The 23,688-nt window shown below is 38.5% G+C and overlaps 2 protein-coding genes across 3 annotated transcripts in view; both read right to left on the reverse strand.

The window, feature by feature from the left end:
* Nucleotides 1–693: 693 nt before the first annotated feature.
* On the reverse strand, nt 694–15,037 carry JPT2 (Jupiter microtubule associated homolog 2). The gene is made up of 5 exons (XM_027862670.1): nt 14,930–15,037; nt 8,749–8,897; nt 6,089–6,231; nt 4,709–4,757; nt 694–3,955 (listed from the first exon to the last, which is right to left on the reverse strand). Exons 1-5 carry the CDS (start codon nt 14,971–14,973, stop codon nt 3,765–3,767), a joined length of 576 nt encoding a protein of 191 aa, XP_027718471.1. The 5' UTR covers nt 14,974–15,037; the 3' UTR covers nt 694–3,764.
* A 6,766-nt stretch (nt 15,038–21,803) lies between these two features.
* Nucleotides 21,804–23,688, reverse strand: part of CRAMP1 (cramped chromatin regulator homolog 1) — a 108,846-nt gene continuing 106,961 nt past the window's right edge. For both annotated transcript variants that reach the window (XM_027862955.1, XM_027862954.1), the window contains exon 21: nt 21,804–22,107. In XM_027862955.1, the coding sequence (XP_027718756.1) occupies nt 21,943–22,107 (165 nt within the window). In that variant the 3' untranslated portion in view covers nt 21,804–21,942. The remainder of the gene's footprint in view (nt 22,108–23,688) is intronic.

Genomic DNA, 23,688 nt, shown 5'->3' on the forward strand with positions numbered 1-23,688 from the left:
TATTCAATACCTAATTATGCAATATTTAACACTTCAGCGAATTCCTCTGAATCTACATACTGCTAGTTTTGTGCAGGAGAGGGCTGGACTTGAGTCACTCAAGACATAGATTCAAAACCCACTTCTGCCACCTGTGTGACTGTGGGCAAATCTCTTAACTTCTCTATGCCTGTTCCTCACCTGTAAAAGGGGATCATACCAGTAGCTCCTATCCTCTCAGGGAGGTTTGAAGGATCAAATGAAAAGGAACACACTCTGCAAACTTTTTTTAAAAGAGTATTATAAACACCAGCTATGACTAAGGAAGAATTTGTTCAATTTTATGTGTGCAAAAACTAATTATTTAATCAGTGCAGTAATGCTAGGCAGATACAAAAAAAATTAATCTATGACATGAGATGCCTCTTTCAGGTAACCCATTATAGCTAATTTTTTTTCCTGCAAAAAAGAAAGGAGTGTACCCCCTTCCTCTAAGTTCTCAAGTAGCTGAGGACCATACTAAGTCCCCTCCCTAATTCCATAAATGTCATTCCAGACTAAATATTTTCAAAGTAAGCACATGGGTAAATTCAATAGTTTCTGTTACCAAGAGGTTAAAAAGCATAATAAACAGATTACACTCTTAAAGTAAGGATGAATAAGGGAAATAATTTGTAACTAACTAAAAATACCAGTTGAAAAAACATTGGCATGCTCATTCTACTCAAAAGTTAAGGTGTTTAATAAATGTACAGTTTGTGGGAAAAAGTGAAAATGAACAATTCCCTTTGAGAGAAAAATATACACCCCCTAGTGAGCTAAAAATGTCAACCTCCATTTTATCAGAACAAAAAAAAAAAAAAAGGTTTGAATTCAGGAATTTTGAAGAAAGGTCTGGCAAGGAAAACACAAAAACAGATTTTGACTACATGACTGCCAGGTTAAATGTAACTGTTATTCCCATTTCTGCCCTGCAAAAGTAAGAAAATGCCCCATCAAAATTACACTGTAAAATATAAGTAGTTCTAGAGAAAATGTTGGCATCAACTGCATTTAAAAAACAAGTTTTAAGGCATAATAAAAAAAAATACAAGGACAATTAATTTCTTAATGCATTTTAGAAGAGACTGAGAGTAGGATGCTAAGAGTCTTTGGATCTTCCAAATACAGGTAGTTCAACACACAAATGCCAGACATATGTACCTCCTTTACATACAAATGAGCACAGATGCATTAATACTTCTTCCTGCTAGCCAATCTCATTCTTGTGGGCTCCTTTCATTCCCCACCCTTCCAGAGCCCCTCTACCCCCAGTTTCAGGGTCCACAGCAAAAAGATACATCAGGAAACAAGGGGAAAAAAAAAGTTAAAAGGGGAGGGAAAACATTATCCTTCGGCTGCTATTTAGAACACTTCTTGTCCTCCTCGCTGGATACTTCACCCTTGTTGCTCACCACCCCATTCTACCTGAATTCTTGTTCTAGGAGTTACCACTAGTGGCTTAGAGCTTCAGAATTCAGGTGGAAAAAGGGAATTATCATTGCCAGGGATATGGCTTAATGAGGTATGTTTTTGCCACCATAAGCTAGCACCTAAAATGTGTTTTCCCATAGACACACTGTTATAAATGGTGATTGGTTTCCATAGTTTTAGCAACATTCTGGGTTAAACAGCCTTCTGTTATCTAGCCTAAGAATTTAATCACCATGTACAACATTGTTTCTACATAAAAATGATATCATTTCAAATAACTGACTTCTGAAATCCTAAAACACTGCCCATTATTTAAACCGGGTATTATCTGTACTGGCTCACAGGAAACAGCAACCTTATCTTGGCTATAAAGCAATCTCCAAAATCATGAGGGAATCCTCAAGAGGTAAAATCTTTGGCTAACAAATCCCATGTGCCAGTTCCCCTTAATTTGCCAAATAAAGAGTGTTTAACAGCAATTTCCTACAGGCACTTAAATATTGAGGACAAAGGGTACATATTAATACAAGGTGTCAGTTTGCTAAATATTCTAAGTAGAACAATATTTCCAGAATTTGGTGCTCACCTTATAGATATCCATCATAAAACCATGAAACTTCATCTGCTCTACTTGCATGGTAGTAACAGATGTTCCAAAATGCAAGAGACATGGAATTGTAAAATATAGTGTCATTTAACCTGACTGAGGAACATTTTCCCTAAATGGATCAAAGGGACATGATTCTATAGTTAAATGTGATTAGAATAGCTTCAAGAAAATTGCAGTCTATTATCTCCACTTGAAAAACTCCTGTTTTATCCAATGATAGTAGATCGAGTTAATTTCCATATCTAACATTTCTATTTTTACTGGGCAAAAGATTGCAGAGATTCCCCAAAATGAGTAATCACTCATACAAGGGAATTTTCTGCTTACTCTTTAGTGTACCTTTGTAATAAATTACTCTTTAGTGTACCTTTGTAATTAAGGTGTCATAAATGGTTCAAAGTCATCAGCAGTTTGTGAGGCTGATATTTGAAAAGTATTAAAAAAGGCTCTTTAAATATTGTCCAAAATGTTTATTTTGAAGAAGTAAAGGTTTTCAGTGATTTTCTCTACTCTTCCATCAACTGATTACAGTAAAAAAAAGTCTTAGAAAAATCTGAATAACCAAAATATCGGAAAGAAATTGGATAGGTTAATAAGGCCTTTACGAAAGACCGAAAGGCCCCACTCCCCCACCTTTAGAAAAGAACTGTGGTTTGTGAAAGTAGAATGTTCACACCACTGGTGAACTGCAGAGGCAGTCAAAGGCATTTAAGGCTTATGAGAATGGCAGGGAGAAACTATTCACTTTAAAAACCAGTAAATAAGAGATCCAACTTACTCTCTCATGTAAGGCAGGCCTTTTGATCTAAGATCAGGCTAAGGGCTTCTAGCTGACAGAAGGTACGGATGCCCCTGGAAGATGTGGGTTCAAAAATATGCCATTAAGAATAGATCTACAAACAAGGGAAAAGGAAAATTGGCTTGACTGATAAGCACTTGCAAGAGTTCAAATCAAGTCCAATATCCCTTTCAAGTTGCAGCTTAGTGAGTCTTTTCCTGGCTTTTGTGGGGAAAAGGTCAAAAAGCCTACAGGATGTCTGTAGAACAATGCGTCATGGATGCAAACTTAAAAGGACACAGATTTGACACCTGTTTTCTCAAATATTAGTAGTGCTCCCAGAAAAGGTAAAGGTCCTGTATCATCACTTTATAACGTAAGGACTCTGTGAGCTAAATGAATCTATTATCCTTCTGAAACACAGGTTGTATCCCTTTACCAGACAAGATAGGGGGAGCATCCTCTAGCAGCTGTCCAACACATCATTCATATGAGTTTTTAGTCCCCTAGTGACACTGTCAATGGCTACTGCTGAAGGACCATCCCTAGATGTACATTTGCCCACCAAAACACAGATGTTCCTGGTACCCATGAAGATCCTACTCTTTCCCCACTTTCTTTTACTTCATCAAAGACTTCCTCATATTTGGAACTAATTCTTGGATGCAAAACTGGGGAATTTCTTATTGCTCCCATAAGATTTGTTTTCTCTATTCTCTAAAAGGCTCTGTGTCCCCTGGTCCTGTGTAGCTCTAGCTGTTTCTAGAAGACAAGTTTGAACAACGAGCTACATGAAAATCTTCACACATAAATCATCAACCCCTCCCCTTCCTGCCCCATCCTAACTTGTAGTAATTAGAAACTATAAACCTTGACACCCTAACAGAAGAGTTCCTAGTCTGAAGATGCTGGTATTAGTTTCCTTTAGTAGAAAGAGATGCTGGATTTGCCACCTGGTGGGTTGAGGACTTTGTTGTGTGAGCGAGGCCTGGGGCCTAACCTGGGCTCGTGATTGTCAATCTTGAGTTTGGACTCAGTTTCCTTTGCTCGTTCTTCTTTTCCTTTGTCACATTTCTCATCATGTTCTTCTCTTGAAGATTGTGTATTCTCTGTAGCTGTGTAACAAGGTCAAAATGTCATTAACACAGTGAATTAAATACTTATATACAGAATTCAAGAATTCAGACTTGACTCTGGTGAGAATAAGAATTATTTCTAAGAGGTCTGGCATAGAAAAGATAGCAGCAGGTTTTTCCCAATACTATCTTGGGCTACTACATTTCCCCGTTTTGGAGCTGCTCAAAGTACTTTCCAGAGACCTTAATCATCTCTAAGGAACAGATGAACTAGAATAACCAGGAAGTTTATTTAAGGAACTCAGTTTAAAGAGATGTTCCCCCAGGTATTATTGCAAACATTTACCTATCCTGGTGATTTTTGAGTTGACGGTACTTGATAAAATCTTACCTGTAACAGCTTTCTACTCTAAACAGACCAGTTCTTCTTTGAGTTTAATGATTTGGTAGAAACAGAGAACAGTTTCTTTCACATTCAAGGTATATACCCAGAGTCACCTAGAGCAAAGTAAGAGTACTTACTCTTACTTACTGTTGTAAGTACAACAGTAAGACCAGCTCATCAGCCCAGATGACATCCCCGTGTAGGTTCTAACTAATTAATCTTAGCATCTTTGGCTAGGGTTATCCCTCTCCTGTTATTATGCCAAAAGGCAGAACAGTAACAATGATAACAATAACAATAATATCATAATATAAAAACACTGAACTGAAGCACAAGAAAATACAGTATAAATGTGTACTGAATGCACCTTTTATGAGACAGAGAAGGAATAGAAATTATCTTCTCACCTTTGAGTTGCAATTTTGTGTCCTCACCTTCACATAAGACAATATGATCCTGCAATAAGGCAAGCAGAGTCATATCAAGACTTCATCCGGGGACCCATACATAGTCTTTTCTTCAAAGCCAAGCAGGAACTTATGCCTCTGCTTATTCCACACACACACTCATACCTATCTGCTTTACCCTTCACACAGCTGTTAAGAGTGGAAGAGCTGGTGAAGCACATCAGCAGGGATCTTTCCAGCGGGGCCAAGCTAACTCAATTTTTCTCTTCCACTACAATTTACTATCTGGAATTCTGACCTGGCTCCTTCTTGCAAGTTCCATTCTATTCTGTCAGAGGCCATCTTTGGGCTGCCAAGTCACAAAGATGTAAAGACTGCCCAGACAACCACCAGTTTTGGCAATGGCAGTGAGCTTGCTGCTCTAGGCACTCAAGATTACAGAATACACCTTGTTGTCTGGAGAAGGTATGTAGGAGTGTCCTACAGAAAATAATTTGTTAACATCAAGAATTTTCTCTAGGTTTCTACAGGATAGTCTCAGAGTTCCAACTGCCTTATCCAACACAGACAAATTGGAACAAAGAACCAAAAGAAAGGCTAAGTCAATTTATCACAGGCTGTGGGACTTAGCAAAACTATCACTGACTTCAATGACTTGATCTCTCACTAAAGGAAGGCCACATACATGGATTCAGTCAGCATCTTCAAAGGCCAAAGTCTTTTTCACTTTCAAACTCTAGATTTTCAAGATGATCTCTCAGTGTAAAATATTGAGGCAGAAGGACACATTGCTACCAGTAACTTAATGGGGAACAGACTTAGCTTAGAATATTAGAGTCAAAAATATATGGCTCGTATTACTTCCTACTTCAGATAGCTAGTACTCAGGCTGGCCGTTCTTTAAGAAACAGATATAATGTAAGGAGCAGAGAGAAGGAATTCTTAGGCTAGAGACTTGGTGGAAAGAAACAGTTGCTTCAATTTTATGTTTTCAAAATTGACTTTTTCTACTGTAAGTTCAATTTTTATCTGTTAACATTATGACTATTCCAACTACAATTAGAATTAAAAGACTGATGGTATTTTGAGGCTCAAACTCTCTGTGGTCAAAATTAAGGCTCTACTAAGACTTCTTTTTAGAGAGTCATTGTTTTCAAGATTTCAGTTTTCAAGATTTTCTTTGATATCAAAAGACAGATGACTAATGATGGAAGAGTCACAATTTTATATAACTGATAGCTACATCTAGGAAAATATTAAACTTGTTGCTTCCTGATAGCTCAATCCTCCATGCCTGAGAGCTCCTTAATGAATCTACTGGCAGAAACTTTTTTTTTTTTTGTCTCCAGCCACAGCTATCTGAATGCAAGAAGTCCATACCTTGGGCTTGTTTGGGTGTGCTAAGGGCGCAGTAATGGTGACTGGAGACCCAAAGATGTCACTGGTCTTCCCACCAGGGGGATTCAAACGATATCGAGCCTGCACAGGAGTAGGCTCTTCAAAGATACCACTTCCTTTGCCTCCTGCAGAATTAATCACATCAGAACAGCTCATGTTTAAATGGTGTTTTATAGTTGCAAAGCACTTTACTCAAAACCAGTTTCTGAGGTAGAAAGTAAAATGGCTATTATCCCCATTCCAAAGATCCCAAGATGATGGGGGGTTCATAGTTTGAAGCGGAAACTGAGGCTCAAAGAGACAAGGTCACACAGTTAGTAGCACTGGAAGCTGAGATACACCCAAAATTCCTGACTCAGTCTGGTGCTCTTTCCATTACTACCTCTACCTTTCAAGACTATCAATGTAATTTATCTGGCTATGTCATATATAAGTGAACATTTCAGAAAATAGTCTCAGTCAAAAAGGTGTTACAACTTCTGAACCAGAGAGAGGATGGTTCTCAGGAATTTAATACCAAACTAAACTCTAGAGGTGAAGGTGAAAAGGGAATGAGTTCCAGGCAAGAAAAGCTTGTGCCAAAGGATATAGGTGGAGGGTGAATTCTTACATACAAGGAACAGCAAAAAGGCCTGTTTGGCCAGACCACAGAGGGCACAAAAGGGAGCAGTATATAATAAAAATGAACAAATAAGTGAAATTCAGGCTTTAAATGTTAAAAAGAGTAGTTTGTACTATATTCTAGGGGTAACTGAGACCCTGTGGTCTTCCAATTAGTGACTTCTTTGTGCCAAAGGATACTGCTGAGAAGTAACATTGCAGCAAACAGAAAGTAGCAACTGGAGAGGAAGAAAGAATGAGGCTTGAGACTCCTCCTTAACTGTATGCCTATTAGTCATCTACAACCAAAAGGTACATGATCACTCTCATATGAATATAGTTTTATAAATGTAAATTTATGGTAGTTAGGGCTATCATTCTGATCTCATAGGAAAGAAACAAAGAAAAAACAGAATTCAAGAGGTTGGGAGGAAGGAAAGGGCAGAAATATAGAAAAGACTAAAAAATGTCTGGGTACAGAATTCAAGGAAGATACAGAACTAGCTAAGCAAAACTAGGAACTGTCTGGTTGTGGATTTTAGTCTAAACCCCAGGGAGCTGTACTTTCCATTAGTCATGGACTAATGATTCCCCAGAGACCAAGAGATTAAGAGAACAAGTCTACCTGATCTGGAAATGAAGTGTAAAAAGAACAAAAACAGGAAATATATTGTTTCCCAAAACTAGACTCTATCTATAATGTGCCTCCCTTTACACTTTATGTTCTAAAATTCCTCACACTGTGGTAAAATATAAAGCATATTCTGTGTGTGTGAGGATCTAGATGATGCATTACAGAGGAGGGGTACTGAACAGTAGTAAGAGATACAACTGTAGCCCCAAGATCAAAGTTAAAGAGAGGAAACCCCACTTTAATGCCTTGAAGGAATGGTGGCTAAGTTCCAAAGTCATCTTATTTTTGAGGTAGTTTGACATTTTGCTAGGGATTACTGTCAAAGGAAAATCTATAGGAAAAACATTCAAAGGGGGACTTTTTGCAGAGATGATCCCTGGATACAACTAAATCTTCTATATATGAATAAAACAAAAAGTTTTCCAATCCCTAGGCATAATGATTCCTCATTCATTTTTCCATGCTGTGAAGTTGAAGTTCTACTGTTGAGATACAGAATCCTAATGCAACTGAGATCTTTCTGTATCCCAAGTTTTGCTTTTTATTCAATCTTGTGTCACAATGACTGTTAGCTGCTATGCCTTGCAAAGCAACTCAGAACAGTCTCCAGGGAGTGCACCTAACAATAATCCTATTAAATCAGTGTTAAATGAGCTAGGTACATTCACCTTGAAGTGGCTTAAATTTTGTTGCAGTCTTCAATGAAACGTATTATTCTGTGATATTTTCATATAAACAGTCTGTAAGGTCAGTCCTGGTACTACTAAATCTCTACATTCATGAGTGCTTAAGTGCTGGATACCAACAAAAACATGAACCCTATTCAAAAACCTAAGGCAGGACACATAAATAACACTTCCTTCTCAAAACTTTTCTATTTTCCAAAACGACGTTCAGCTCACTGAATCTTTAATTTCATGTTCTTAAAGGAACAGTCTGGGCTCAGTTTTAGAGGGTCTTCTAGTACTGGTTCTACTTGATATGCTGTATTATCTAACTTATTCCCAGGCCCCACCTCTTAAATCTGTAAGAGTAGAATAATTCTAATTTCTGGATATTGGGAAACACTTTGGGGTGACTAATACTCTAAGTATCTAGGCACTGGGACAAGAATACAACTAAGATAAAGATTTTTCCTATTCCTTTTCTTCACCTGTAACTATTTAAGAAGATCAGACTTTTGAGCTCCCAGGCCAAAGAGGGAATAGGAAACAAAGTGAGACCTTTCTTCTTGAGTAACCTGAAAAATAAGACCTGTCCTATATCAGAAGATCCAATTTTAAAAGGAAAAAAAAGGAAAAGAAAAATAAAGAAAATGTTACCAAAGTAGTCATTGAAAAGGGTAGTAGCTACTGGAGGGGGGAGGTGAAGAGAGGGGAGAAGATGAGAGCTGAAAAGAGAATCTCACCTGGAGGATTTGACCTTTTGGGTGTATTCTGAGGTTCCTTGGATGCTCCAAAGATATTAGATGCCATTCTATTTGGTCTACTTGAAGGAATAACTTCTTCTGGAGTTCCAAAGAGATTGCTTGAGTCTCCTCCAGGGGGTTTCATTACCCTATGGACAGAGAAGACACACTGAGTCACAGTAAAGCTTCTAGCTTTATCTGAAAGGCCAGTACTGTATCATTTTGGATCTTAAATGAATCTACAAGACAGAGCTCATCACCTTTCCCCCAAAAACCTCCATTCCTCTTCCCAAATTCCCTATCACTGTTGAGGGCCATCAATCACATTCCCAATCACCCAGGTCTACAAAAATCAGTTTTATCATCCTTTAGTCTTCCCTCTCACTCATTCCACATACCCAAATCAATGGCCAGATTTTGTCATTTCTACATTCTCAGCATTTCTGGTATGTGTCCTGTTCTTTCTACTCATAACAGGCCTTCATCACCTCTCCAGGATTACAGTGATAAGTTTCCTACCTGGTCTTCCTGCCTGAAGACTCTTCCTTCCCCAATCTATGACAAAGTAATTTTTGGAAAACAGTTTTGATCATATCACCCAGCCTCTGCTCAATAAACTCCAATGGCTCCTGATGACCTCTAGGGTCAAAACTAAACTGTTTGCCATTTAAAGCTCTTCTTAACCTGGTCCCTTCCTACCTTTATCAGCCTTTTTTAAACATGATCCTTCCAAAAACTGACTCAACTACTCTGGTCTACTTGCAGTTTCTCTCTCTCTTTTTTTTTTTTTTGGTGAGGCACCTGGGGTTAAGTGACTTGCCCAGGGTCACACAGCTAGTAAGTGTCAAGTTTCTGAGGCCATATTTGAACTTAGGTCCTCCTGACTCCAAGGCTGGAGCTCTATCCACTGCACCACCGAGCTGCCCCTCCACTTGCAGTTTCTCAAACACCACATTCCATCTCTCATTTTCTTGGCCTTTGCAACAGTAGTGTCCCATTCTTGGAAGGGTCTGCATCCTCATCTTTATGCCTTTGTTTCCCTGACTTCCCTCAAGACTCACTCCACAACCTAACTCCCCTTCCCGTCTATGCTTTCTTCTTTCAGATACCTTCTTCTATTCTGTATATATCTTGAAAGTTCTCTTTACCTAGTTATTTACATGCTGTCTCTCCCCATTAGAATGTACAATCCTCGAGGGTAAAGATTGGTTTTTGCCCTTTTATATGCTTGTTTAAATACTGAAGGTCACTCAGTTAATAAGTAGAGCTGAATTGGAACGTAGTGCCTAGGACTCCCAAATCCAATGTTCTCTTCACTATGTCTTTGCCAATTCTGGTTTTAAACCCCTCACATGATATTTAGAATAGCTCAATATATTTTTATAAGGGTAAAATCTAGATATTGCTTCACATTTATTATAACTTTAAGGAACTAGGTCACTGCAACATAATTATTTTCTCATGCAATCTAGCAGTTGACAACAAAGTAAATGAGAAACCTCACACTTTTCCCCTCTAATATCCTTGTTATTTCTGTTTACAAAACAGCAGAAAGGAAGCTAATTTACTATTAATTCAAAGGAATAGGAAGTTCTCAGATCTGTAGAACAAGGATACATAGTATGGCAGACTCATTTCTTTGCAAAGAGAAAATAAGGTTGCCAGACACCACAACTTGACAATATACATGGGTCAGTCAGTAAACACAATAGAAGCCAAGTACAACAGCTGGTAGTGCCAGGGTTTTTGATATGATGCCAATGTATCCCTGACTGCTTGAGTAAAAGAACAGGCAAAAGCATAAGCTGAAGTTTACAATTTAGCAGTTATCATTTCCTGGAGAAAGATTTGATGGAAGCATTAAGGGATGGGGAAAAGGGGTTAAGAGAGTGGGGAAACTTTTGGTTTGATTTAATTTCCTGTTATAAACAAGGCTTGCAAGACATAAAGTACTTTGGTGGATACGTTATTTTGAATCCAACAAACATTTATAAGTCACTACAGTTCTAGTTTTAACTAGAGTTTATGTATTTTCCTTGGCTAGATGCAGCAAGTCTAACATTCCTAGGCCCAGACAGTTCTCTTTCTAAAGGAAAAGGAAATAAATTCACCAAGTTGAACCGAATTTAACACTATTTCACTATATATAGAGAGCATCAGGTTTGGATTCAGTGCATTTTAAATTAATTGAGGCCATTTGTAAACTTAACAATTAAGTTTATACTACTTTTTGAACCTAACCCTTCTTATTCATCTCTATAACCAAGTAACTATTCAGGCACTTTCATCTCATGCCAGAGTTACTGAAATCTTTTTATAGCTCTCTTCACTTTCAATTTTCTCTTTTTCAAGCAATACTCAAAATCAGGGATTAAAGTCACATATTTATTCACTATGTGGACCATCTGACTTGTTCTCAACTCAACTCAGTGGAGTTCCCCACTGCCTTTCATATCAAATGCTGTTTATATGATGCTTGGCATGAAAGCATTCTGTTGTTGTTCACTGACTTAGACACACACACACACACAATGTATATTAAAATAAAGATTTTGTATATGTATATATATATTATGTGTGTGTGTGTCTGTGTGTGTTCCCCTCTAGCCCAACCCTCTAAGGTTTCCTTTAGCTCTTCTTCAAAATTCTTCTTGACTGCAAGAGTAACCCACCACTTCCTATGAAGTCATCTCTCTCCCTTAATTACTGAAAACCATTAAAATTCCAGTAATTCAAGAAATGCTTCCCCTAAGATGGCTGGGAGAAGACAAGTTTCCAGTCATATATTATGGTGACTTACTTTCTTTCCCTTGATTACTTCTTATTTATGCTGTACATAGCTTCTTTGTACATAGATAGCTGTTTGCATGTTTTCACTGCCCCATTTGATTGTGAGGATGGGGATTGTCTTTTTGCTTTTGTATCACTAGTGCTTAGCATAGCGTCTGGCACACAGAAGGCACTTAATAAATGCTTACTGACTGAATGACTGGACAAGTTACTTAACTTATGAATCTCAGTTTCTGATTATACAATATTACCCCCTGCCTCCATTATCAGGTTGCTAAGAGGCAAATGAGGTAATATATGTAAAAGTTTAGCACTATATAGAAGTTAATATTATTACATTCACTTCTCTCAAGGATAAATAAGTGACAGAAGCATATTCTCCTTCCTCTAGCATTTAAAAAATAAGGTAAAGCCACCATTCAAAGAAATGTTTGCTCACTTCATGAACTGAGAATAAGAAATTTTAAAGGAGAGGAAACATCAATTTATATGTCAGTTACTAAGTCTAGTAATGTGGCTGATTTTAAGCACAGGGATGTTTATAAAGACTCTCCTATTTTAAAAACTTGAGCATAGAAAAAAAGTAACACTGTAGAAAAAGCAATTGAGTTTAAAAAAAAAAAGAATGCTGAAAGACAAATAAAAGAATATTTTGGCTACAGATTATTATCCTAAATATCCCAAGCTTCAAAAATCCTTGGTCAATTCCTAATGCCTAGAAAGTGATAGAAGCCAACTCAGTCAAATAGGCAAAAGAAGAACCAATAATTTAAGTTCTACACATGTTATATAATTACAGAATTCCTGCAACCTAGTACAAGCAGATAATTCTAGTTTTCAAATCAGTCTGTGGAGCTAATAGAAACTTAGATAAAAATATAAAATCCATAGTAATTGTTCTTTTAACTTTTCAGGTTCCTAATTCTATCAGATTTGCCATCAGATTACCACTCTGACATTATGCAGGAAAGGTGATAAAGGATTTTCATGTGCTAAGAAGCTCTCTGGATTTATGTAAAAGGGTGAAACACTTGCTATTTTGTTTTCACTCATACACTACTTTTAAAACTATACTTAGTAGAATTCATTTTTTAAAAAATAAAATATTTAAATTTTATTTTAAGATAAAATAAAAAACAAAAAAAAGCAACTCAAATTATGGAGCAAAAATAGATGAATAAAAAATCCAAATGTAACTCATAATGAGAAATTTTTTTCCTTTTTAAAAACCAATACCTATAATTCCACAAGTCTCTTCCAACATTTGGGGAGAAAACTAAGCTCAAGTGTGGACTGCAAATTGTGTTTCCTTCTCTATGCTGGTAGCAGCAAAGGAAGCTAGACCCAAACCAAATTCTTCAAAAGGTACATTTTATAGCTTTAAGAAAGATTTGATTAATTATTAATGATGGCCACATCATTATGCCACACAAAATCTTTTTAGAATCCCTTTAAGCAACATAATCCTTTAGAAAAAACAAAGGATGACAACTAATGTTAATGAAAATTAAGAGGTAAGTACCTATTATAAAGGAAACTGATTCACTTCAAAGCAAGAAGGTGGAAACATTCAAGTCTCAAGTATCTACAAAAATCCCTTAAAGTTGGGACCTCACCATTCAGCTAGAACAATAACAATTTAGGAAGGACACTTTTCTGCTCCCAAATATAAATCTGCAGAGAAATGCTGGTTTGCCTTCTCTTGAAACTATGAACTGAGGGCATTTTCCTTTTGCAAAACAAAATGAAACAAAGCCACTATAAGTGTGAAATGTACCACTCTAATGTACTATGCTACAGGGCAAAGAAGATCTCGGTACGCTGGAGACAGATAAAAGAATATTTCCATATTTGAGCTAAATAATTGAAAATTTATCAAACAAGTTCAGCCATTAAGCAGCTCTGGAAGACTTCATGAGGCAATACCAACACATTTATTTCCAAAACTTATCAAATAGTGTTTTAGAGATTTTTATTTTTTGAATCAAAAATCAAAGTGATGGGACACATTTGATAAGGGCATCTCTCATATATTCAGGAAAAGGACAAAATGGGCAAAACAAAGTTTTACAAACCAGATTTATGCACTCAATAGCATCTTGATAAGTGCAGAGCAAACTAAATTGATGATTATACAGATGTGCCCATACCACATACACGAAGAGAGAAACTACAAAAGAGAAATAAGAGCTTAGTCATAAGCCACCTAAGCTCTGCTGGTACACAAACATTGTCATTGTTTCCAAGACTCCTGGCACCACAACTCTTCCCTAAACTTCCACAACCCTGCATATTCAGCTGAATGTTCAGCTTGGGGAAATTTTCTGGTCTCAACAAAGATTCTTTTAGTTCATGTTACCTTGGGCTTTTCATTTGTATAATTTATAGATGGAAAACTTTAAACATCATTTTCCTAGAGCACAATGAAAGTGATCTTAGGGTTATTATATTTATTGTCCTAAGCTAGACAGATCACATCCAACATCCTATTTATTAGGTCACATTGCCTGTATACCTAATTTCAACATGAAATTCAATTAAGATCAGGAGTTAAAAAATGCCATCATTTCTAAGGTGCTCATCACTGTTGTACTCTAAAACGAATGGCCCAAAGTTGACCTGTTAACTCTTTCTAAGGAGGGTTTCCAAGCTTCTGAAACCCAGTTTAAATAATATCTAAGGGTGCATACAACGCTAGGTGTGAAGTAGTTGTTTATAACCCGGGTTCTGTGATTTAAAATTTTTTTAATAACTATTTCAATATAATTAGCTTCCTTTGTAATCTTACACATTTTATTGCAACATTCAGAAAGGGTCTACAGGCTTCACCACACTGGTACGTGAAACCAAATGGGTTAATAAGCACATTTAGTGTAAAGGTCCTTTGCACTCAGGGCAATCCGTACTCCTCTTAGACCCTGACCCAGTCTTCTCGGAACACCCAACGCGCCGCAACACGCCCCAAAGCCCATCCGCGCCTCCTCCCCCTCCCCGCCCGGCGGCGGCTCCTCACACCTCCGATGCCACACCCCCTGGTACCCACCTTCTCCTCTCCCGTTCCCTCCCCTCGGCAGATCTCCCCTCCCCCACTTTCCCCGCGCTCCCTCCAATTGTTTCCCTCTCCCCCGCCCCCAATTGTTCCCTCCTCCGGACCCCCAAGGGTCCCTGCCCAGGCCCCTCTTCCCGCCCCGGCCTCAGCCCACGAGAGCGCTCCCTCCGTTCGATCACCCCGTTCTCGGCCCCGTACACCCCGGGCCAGCCTGCCCCGCCCCCCTCGCTTCCTTCCTCAACGTGGCCCGGGCCGGGTGGGCGGCTGGCCGGGCAGGCGCCGCCTCGGCTCGGCTCGGCTCGGCTCAGTCTCTCCCTCGGCCCGTCCCGCGGCCGGCCGCACCTGGAACTTGGCTTGCCGCCCTCGTTCTCTCGCCCCTGGAACATGGTGACAACGGATGCGGTGGCAGTGGCAGCCGAAGCGGCGGCGGCGGAAGCGGCGGCGGCGGTGGTGGCGGAGCCGCGGCGGCTACGGCGCTCCTCTCGCACTGCGGACCAGCACTGTTCCCGCTCCCACCCACCGCCGCAGGAGGGGGGCCGCTGGTCGCCCGCCCATTGGGCGCCGCGGCCGCCAATCAGGGCCTCAGAGCCCATCGTCGCTCAGCGCCCCGCCCCTCGTCCCGCCCCCGCCTCCCTCCGGCGGGAGGGAATCTCTAACATCCCCTCTCCGCTCCCGCCCACCCCAGCCCAGTCCAGGAAGGACGGGGCGGCGAGCGCCGCTCTGCGGGGGAGCACGGGCTTCTTCCAGCCTTCTCCAGAGTTGTCTTCAACTCCTTGTCTTGGAAGCCTTGGTTATCAGTTTCAAGACTCAGTTCGAGGGCCACCATAATTATTCCCCAGCAACACTTCTGTGGGTCTTGTACATGCGCATCTGTGGGTTGGAATATAAGCTCTTCTTTTGCATGAACAAAATTAGAAGAAGGAAAGCGGTAACTGGGAAACAATATTTCTACCAAAAAAAAAAATCTTTTAAGGGTTACATAAATAAATGTCAGAAATATGTGATCAAAAGCCATTACGTGATAGATAACTTGGTCAAAGGATATGAATATTTTCTCAAAAATTCACCTAGTGAGATGGCAAAGTGCACCGTGCTGGACCTGGAATCAGAAAGGTTTCGGTTCAAATCCTGCCTCAAACAGTTGCCGAGTGACCCCCTGGTATATCACTTAATTTTGTTTTCCCCAGTTTTCCCATCTGTAAAATGGGGCTAATAATACCTACCTTTCAGGGCTGTTGTGAGGATGAGAACATATGTGATGTACTTTGCAAACCTTGAAGTGCCATAAGCTGTTATCTTTTTTCCTATTAAAAAAAAAAAGCCCAACTAGATCTTTGCTTCTATTATCTTTTTCCTTCCCTGCACACACCCTCCCCCTTTTACCTTTTGCTTTTATCTCCCAGTAAAACCATAACTCCCTGGAAAGGAGGGATTATTACATAGGCATTTAATAAGTGATTGTATTACATTATTGGACAAAGTTTAAATTCAGAGACCTGGTCTTACCTAATTCTTATCTCCTCTGGTTCCTAAGGTATAAGGTACTCTCTTCCCAACACAAGCATTTAATAGATGTAGCAGCACCTGGGCATTTCCAGTTAAGAACGGAAAGGGAGAATGGGAAGGTAGGAAAATCTTTAGTCAGCTTTTCCAAGATATTATCTATTCAGCTACAATTGTAGAATTTCATTTCACTGCAGCCTCACAGCACTAAATTGTTTCCTTTGTTTTTATCTACAGAGCAATTGGTGACAAACTATTCACCACTCAGTTTTTCTTTGAAAGGGGGACAGATTTTCAGTGTTAAGTAAACATTTTTGGGCCGATTAAAGATCAAAAAGCATTCATACTATTATTTACAAAATAAAAAATGCAATTACATTAGAAGCAACTTTCAATTCTATATTTCTGTTTTAGATCTTCATTTTACCCTGTATTAAAACTTTGAATAAGGGTACAGAAGTGAGGATGTTGGGGGCAGATAGGTGATACAATGAATAGAGAACTAGCCTTGGAGTCGGGGCACCTGAGTTCAAATCTGGCCTCAGACTCAACAGTTTTAGAATAAATCTCTCACTCTCTCTCTCTTTCTGTTCTCTATATGCTGGGTGAATATGAGCAGAACCTAGAAAACGTTGTGCACAGTAGCAGCCACGTTGTGTGATGACAATTGATAAACTTAACCCTTCCTGGCAATATAAGGATCTAAGACATCTCCAGAAGCCTCGTGGAGGAAGATGCTATCCATATTCAAAGAAAGAACTATGGAAGTTGAACTGCTATTTTTTTTTCCTCTTCTGTTGAGTTTTGTTTCCTCTTTCTGATGGTTCCTCCTATTGGTTTTAATTTTTACTTACAACATCACTAATGTGAAAATGTTTAATATTAATGTAGATGTACAGCCTATATCAGATTGTCTGCCATCTTGGGGAGGGTGGTGGGGAGGAAGGGGGAGAAAAATTTTGAACTTGAGAGCATATGGAAGTGATTGTTGATAAATCAAAATAAATTAATAAAAAAATGAATTGGATTTAAATAAGGCAGGGATATACAAAGTCATCAGCCTTAACTCTCTCCTTCAGAGTCATCAAAGTACAGCAGCAAGACACAGGTAAGGACTGGCAATGGCCCTGGACACAGACACAGACACAGACACACACACACACACACCCATCAAATCCCAAAGCTGGGATCTGTTAGGCGGTGAGAGCCAGAGTGATTTGGGTTTAAAGGCATAGTCAAATAGCTCCATTTGAGTCCCAAGGGCTTTATCAAAGATTGATTTTCCAGAACTGTACTTCAAGAAATCATAAATGAAAACTACATGAGACAAAATTGTTCCACTTTTTGGAGGAAAAAAAAAGACAGAATAAGTAGGAAAGAAAAAAAAATCTAGCCCCCAAATCTCAAGATATCTTGTGAAGTGTAAGTAATCAAAATTTATATTCCTTGGACAGAGCACCCATATGTAAGGATATGATTTCTCCATGTGGACGGGGGGGGGGGGGGGGAAGGAAAGGAAGGAATGAAGGAAAGGACTTTGCACAGGCTGTGTGACATAGGTCAGGAAAACTGGCAATGTCCTAAGGGTATGACTCCCTATGTGGACAGAGGGAGAAGGAAAGAAGAAAGGGAGAGAGGATTTATTAAATGCCTATGTGTCAAATGCTGTGCTAAGCAGTTTACAAATATTATCTCATTTGATCCTCACTACCTCCCTAAGAAAAGTTTAGGTGTAATTTTCCTTTAGCAGCTAGCTCTTTCAGAAATCTAAATTTTAAGTAATAACAATAACTTATATCCATTGCAGGTGGAAAATGCAAATCAAAACAGAAAAATCAAGCAGAAAAGGACACTTATTAGATCAAGTATTAGTATGTATTTATGCACAATAATAAAAACAGATTTACAAGTTGAACTGGAAATTTAAACATAGGAAGTTTAACAGCTTTTATTATATTAAATAGCCAAAACACCTTTTTTTTCCAAAATTGGTAAAGAATAAATAATATAATTTACAATATGGTACAAAAAATAATCAGGAAGGACAGGCAATCTGCTTTATACATACACTGCATATGTATATTTATAATCTATAAAACAAATTCACATCTCAAACAAGCCAAAAACCTTAGATGATATGGCTTAACTATTTTTCAAAGAAACAGCAATAAATTCTGCTGCCAAACCATAAGCTCTAAAGCCAGTTATCCTGTTCCAGTAATGGATGATAACAGGTTGCTGTAGTGCTTCCAAGGTTTAATTTACTTAACGTTACTTACAAATTACTGTGGAATTAGGAGAGCTATAAAGGTTTGGGTAGCTGTTTAAAAACAAAAAACAAAAAACAAAACAAAACAAAAAAAAAAAAGAAAAGAAAAACCACCAAAGTGCAGTATTCCCTTAGAAATGCATCCGAGTATGTATTTAAATTTCTTCCTCAGGGGTTTCCAGCATCAGCACACAAAGACATCTCTTTGTAAAACAAGTTGGAGCTCAGTAATGTGATTTGGTTTTAAGATGTAGTTTTTAAAAGACCATCCATCTGGAAGTTATATCATGGGGTAGCCTCATAAACAATGGTAATTCCTATACTTAGGCCCAGGAGACTTGGGGTACCAAGGAAATACTGGTAAGCTAATTGTTTTCAATTAACTCTTCTCCTTGAACAATAAATTCTACACCTAGCAGACTCAGTTTACAGCATATCTCATTCATTGTAAGCACTATATTAAAGGATGAGCATTCAGTTGCCTCTGGTTTCTCTGAAAGATATAACGGGAGATGCCCATCGTTGTATACTCTACAAATGGATGAGGGGCTAAGAATATCAATCTTGTAAAAGCCAGAATTTCTTACTCAGTCCTGAATTCTTTTAAGGAACTGATCTGCTTTCAGCTCAAATCAGCTTTCAGCAAATAGCCATAAGTTCATATTGAAAGGCTAATCCACTTGAATGGAAACAAAAGAATTCTCCTACTTTCTGACATATCCTGATCTACTTTTGATTCTCTGAAAGATTTCTATTTTTATACACATATTTATAAGGCTAGGAGAAATAGATTTTCTTCTACAAACTATGAAATTTCCCTTAATCATGTTAAGTAAAAGCATCCACGTGACCTGTTGCCAAAGGAAAAAAACAAAGGTCTTCATAGTATTTCATGTTTGTCGCCAGTAAGGAGACTTGGCAGGTATTTGACAAATGGCTTTCTCTTTCCATCCTGTTCCAACTGCCCTAACTACCTAAGATATTACTTGCAGCAACAAGATATTTACTTGAATTCCATGTGGCAAGTAGAGTCTGTTCCAGAGACTCAAAACGGAGGAACTTCTGACTTTTAGAGTCTTTAAATAAGATTATTGCAACATTTTTCTTCCTCTTTGCTTTTAATTTAAAACCAACTAGTTAGTTTCCATTTGTTTGCCCTAGCATATCAGAGCTCCTTTTGGGTAACTAGGTCAGAAGTATTATCAGCTGGTCATGTGGTCATGACACATTTGATCATTAATCCCAGCAATATTCCTGAAAGACTCCTTGGTTTCTATGGCATTACAGTAGAGAGTTCAGGAAGACTAATATTGATGCAAACTCAGCCAGTAGAGTTTTAACCCATGGCTAAGTCAGATATCAAGGGCAGGAGATATTCCTCAGCTCTGATGAATTTGGAGGACTGATGAATCAACCCAGAACACTGGTCAAGTTGGTTTAAAGACTATACAACCACAGTTGCTCACATCACTTGATTTAACTGTGCCATATTCCTCCTCCTTTATTTTTAGTTATGTGCTGCTACTTAAGACCTAGCGAAAGCTTTAATCATAAGCTACTATAATACTACTATATGAGGTATCATATAAAAGCTCTGAGAAAGTGTTTCAGGGACAAGAAAGTGAAACCACAACATGAAAACGAAATGTTCTCCATCTAGTAACCCTGAATATCCTTGTCTTATGGATTAGAATGTCTTCCTTTTATTGCTGAAATGAAATAATCTCAATTTGTAGGATTCCACAATTCTCTAAATGGAGTAAAACAAACATTTTATTTCTCCTGAAAAAGCCTTAAGTGCTCCCTTATCAGGTACTGATCTAGGTCAAACTACCTATGGATTATATATGTCCAAAAACTGGGTCATAAATCAACTGGGGAGAGAAGAAACCAGACCTAACAAGTAGCTAACGATAGCCTTGAAGGCTACTGGCCCTGCCTAAGAATATTACAGAGAGGAAGAAATGCTGCTCTTACTTTCAACAAAGGTGAGAATTAATGGCAGAGTAGATAAAAATACTGGACAATAGGCTAAGTAGGTAATAACCTAAAGTTAAATATGTCAGGTGGATAAAGCCACAGATGACAACTGTGGCCAATGTTGAACTTCATCACATGGATGCCTAAACAGGTTGTGTAAGCAGAACTGGCTGTAAAGATAGTTGTGGATAGATTTAATAAGTTTACCTGTTATGTAAAGATGACTAGAAATTTGTAAGACTTCTCTTTACAAAGGACATGGCTTTTATAAACTAAGGAGCTACCTTATATGAATATAAGCCCTTGTTTTTGAATTCTCTGAAAAGAGACACTGGGCAAGAGTGAGAGGTGCTCAATGGCCCTGGAAAAGTAAGGAAGGACCAAGTGTGTTTATGATAAGGGAACAACATATGCTGAAGGCCAACCAAAAGCAGAAGAAACTTTAACAGCGAAAAATTACTTCATCTAAATTACCCAATTATTAAGGATCACTGATTTCTTTTCAGATGTCAAACACAATTCCACCAAGTGTGCAAGAGTTTATAGGCAGAGGTCTTTATCTATAACTGAGCAAATGATGCCTTGGACCACCCTTAAAGAAACTAGTCAAGTGGGAGGGGGAAGAAAGTCTAACTTAATTGGGTTTTCTTTCTTAATGGTTCCTAATTCATAAAATAAAAGATAGATCTTTTTCTCTCTCAAAAGTTAAAAAAAAAAATCAATGTTATCGGCATAAGACATGATTCTTTACCTGTCCTGTTAAGTCAGCCAAAACCCACAATTAAGGGATTAGGAGAGGTTTGGTATTTCAATAGAGCTGGTGATAGGAAAAATCTTTGCAACAAATTGACATCTATTAAGACCAATATTTCTCCCTCTGCTACCCCAGGTACTATAAGGCCTTTATCTGTACTATCATCTGTCCTGCAATGCAATTATAATCACAGAGAGCCCAAGAGATGCTGTGCTGTCTTCCCCAGGGAAGAAGGAATGCATCATGGATTATCAAACTCCCATCACTTTATAGACATAGTAACAGAATGTCAAAGGATTAATTGGAGGAAGGCAGTCATGACTTGGGCCCTCCCACCAGTGAGCGTGGCTTAAAACTCTCCAGGACTTAATGGCTATTCCAAGGCACTCTCAACTTCTTCTCTTTAAAAAAGAAAACTTGTAGTTTCTCCTTCAACTGGAATGTTCAATACAACAAATTTAGGCTTTAACGTAAGACTAATCTTCCTATGGACCCCAATCTTGATGTGGAACTAAGAATATTACATACGGGCACAAAGTGCCTTAGAAGGGGATTCTCTTACCAACAGTCTTAACTCATGCCATTCCAGAGAACTAATGCTGATTCTTTCCAACCACATCACTAGCTCTAGCTCCTCTCATGGGAATTCATCTTTAATACTGTTCAGTGATCACTTCCGGGTGTACTACAGATTCCAGGATGCACAGCTGTTCAAATGTTAGAAGATGCTGCCTTTATTGAGAATGGGACACTGGGATCTCCCCCCACAACAATCAGAGGAACAACTATACTCTGTCCATTTGTAACGTCAATCCATCCGAATCGTGGCCACCACTGTGCTAAGCACGATCACTGTGAGAGGTCACCCACTGGAGGGCCACCTCCACCTCCATCAAAAAGGACCTCCCGACGACTTGACTCGGTGATGGACAATTCCTGGGCAAGGTCATTGAAACGGGAGATATAATCAATGCTGTTTTCATTCATCATGCATACCAGTTGGGAATCCACAACCTAGAAGACACAGAAATGAAGGGAAATACTGCAAGTTAGATAAGTGGGAATCACTTAATTCTAAGTATATAGGGCCTTCCTAAGCTCTGGGGCAACTAAATTCTGGGAGCACTGGATAAATATGAAAATTTCTTTCATGGCTTTCTTTACCTATCTAGTCATGGAAATAGATTTCGGCCTAGTCAGGTGGGAGAAAATAACATCAAGATTTGGGTGACTTACATGAAAAATAGGATTGTGTCCCAAATATCCCCACTGAATTCAGTCCTATTTTGTTACCAATATATGGAGATGATAAAAGACTGAGTGATATCATTTCCCCTTCCCTCAAAGCTCTACCAAGTCAACAAGAATTTATTAAATGCCTACTATGTGCCAGGCAGGCACTGCATATATTTTAACCTTCTGCACAGTTTCTTGTAAAGCAGAGTTAGCTAGGATGTATTATCTGTAAAGTGACCTGGCAACTGGCATATGAAGTTATGTGAACATATTCCCAGACTGTCAAATGTTTCAATACATGACTATCAAGGAGTAGAGAAAGAATAAACCCTAAATGAAGTCATCACTCTTGTTTAAATTACTCAATATTACCATTGGCAACTATAGTTATTTGTGTGTCTGTCTTACCTCTTAAACTAAGTTTAAGCTCTCCAGGGAAAGGGAATGGACTTTATATTACTGTAAAGACCCTAACTCCTAGCACAGGCCCAAGTATTTGTTGGAAAACCGAGCATCAAGCTTCAAGAGTTCTAACAGACCAATTCAGAATCATTTTAGGATATGAACTCACAGCAAGAGCTAAGTGGGCATCTGTGCAGTATTTATATATCTTTATAGCTTGCTTCAGCCCCACTGAACTCTATGGCAAAGAAGAGCACTGCAACAGGAATTATCACCTCTGCAAAACCTGACGCATTTTTAAATAAGGTAAACCTACTGTCACCCTGCCAGGGGAAGCATAAGATCAGAGATGAAAGAGATCCTGACAGTCATCTATTCTATTTCCTTCATTTTATACAGATGGGAGACTGAAATACAGATTAACTGACTTGTAAGAGCTCAGGTAAGTCTTAAGTAGCAGAATCAGTAAATGATCCCAGGTCTTTAGATATTAAATCAGGGACTTTCCCCACTACAACAAAATGCTGCTCAATTATTCCAAAGGCAATGAACAATGGTTTTTCTTACAGCTTAGACTCTTTTGCCTCATTTGGAAAATAAAGGTGTTCTACTGGTGATCTAGCTCTAACAGTCTACTTCATCTGTGAGGACCTTCATGTTGCTCAACTGTGGGATCTGTCCACAAAGGAAGATATCAGGAGTTTCAAGAGTAGATAAAACCCACTACAAACTGGAAAAAAAAAATCTATTAAAGCAATGGTCTCCAAACTTTTCTGAACATATATCCCATCAGTAAAAATTTTTGAGTGTGCAGCCCCAAGTATGTATTTATTTATAAATTAAATACATGTTGTTTTATGAATAATCATGATATAAAATTACGCCAAAAATAGACATTTAAAAAAGATGAGATAGAGATGAAATTATATTTGTTCCTATAGTCAAGAAGGAGCCACT

This window comes from Vombatus ursinus, unplaced genomic scaffold (assembly GCF_900497805.2).
Source record: "Vombatus ursinus unplaced genomic scaffold, bare-nosed wombat genome assembly UNPS02014770.1, whole genome shotgun sequence".
NCBI classification, from domain to species: Eukaryota; Metazoa; Chordata; class Mammalia; order Diprotodontia; family Vombatidae; genus Vombatus; species Vombatus ursinus.

What these genes read in the sequence shown, in the direction of transcription:
- JPT2 (XM_027862670.1), bottom strand. Translation starts at nt 14,973, where the DNA reads ATGTTCCAGGGGCGAGAGAACGAGGGCGGCAAGCCAAGTTCCAG. An exon ending in GGCGGCAAGCCAAGTTCCAG is followed by an intron (nt 8,898 to 14,929) that starts GTGCGGCCGGCC and finishes CTCTGTCCATAG; the next exon opens with GGTAATGAAACCCCCTGGAG. An exon ending in CACAAAATTGCAACTCAAAG is followed by an intron (nt 3,956 to 4,708) that starts GTGAGAAGATAA and finishes CTTGTTACACAG; the next exon opens with CTACAGAGAATACACAATCT.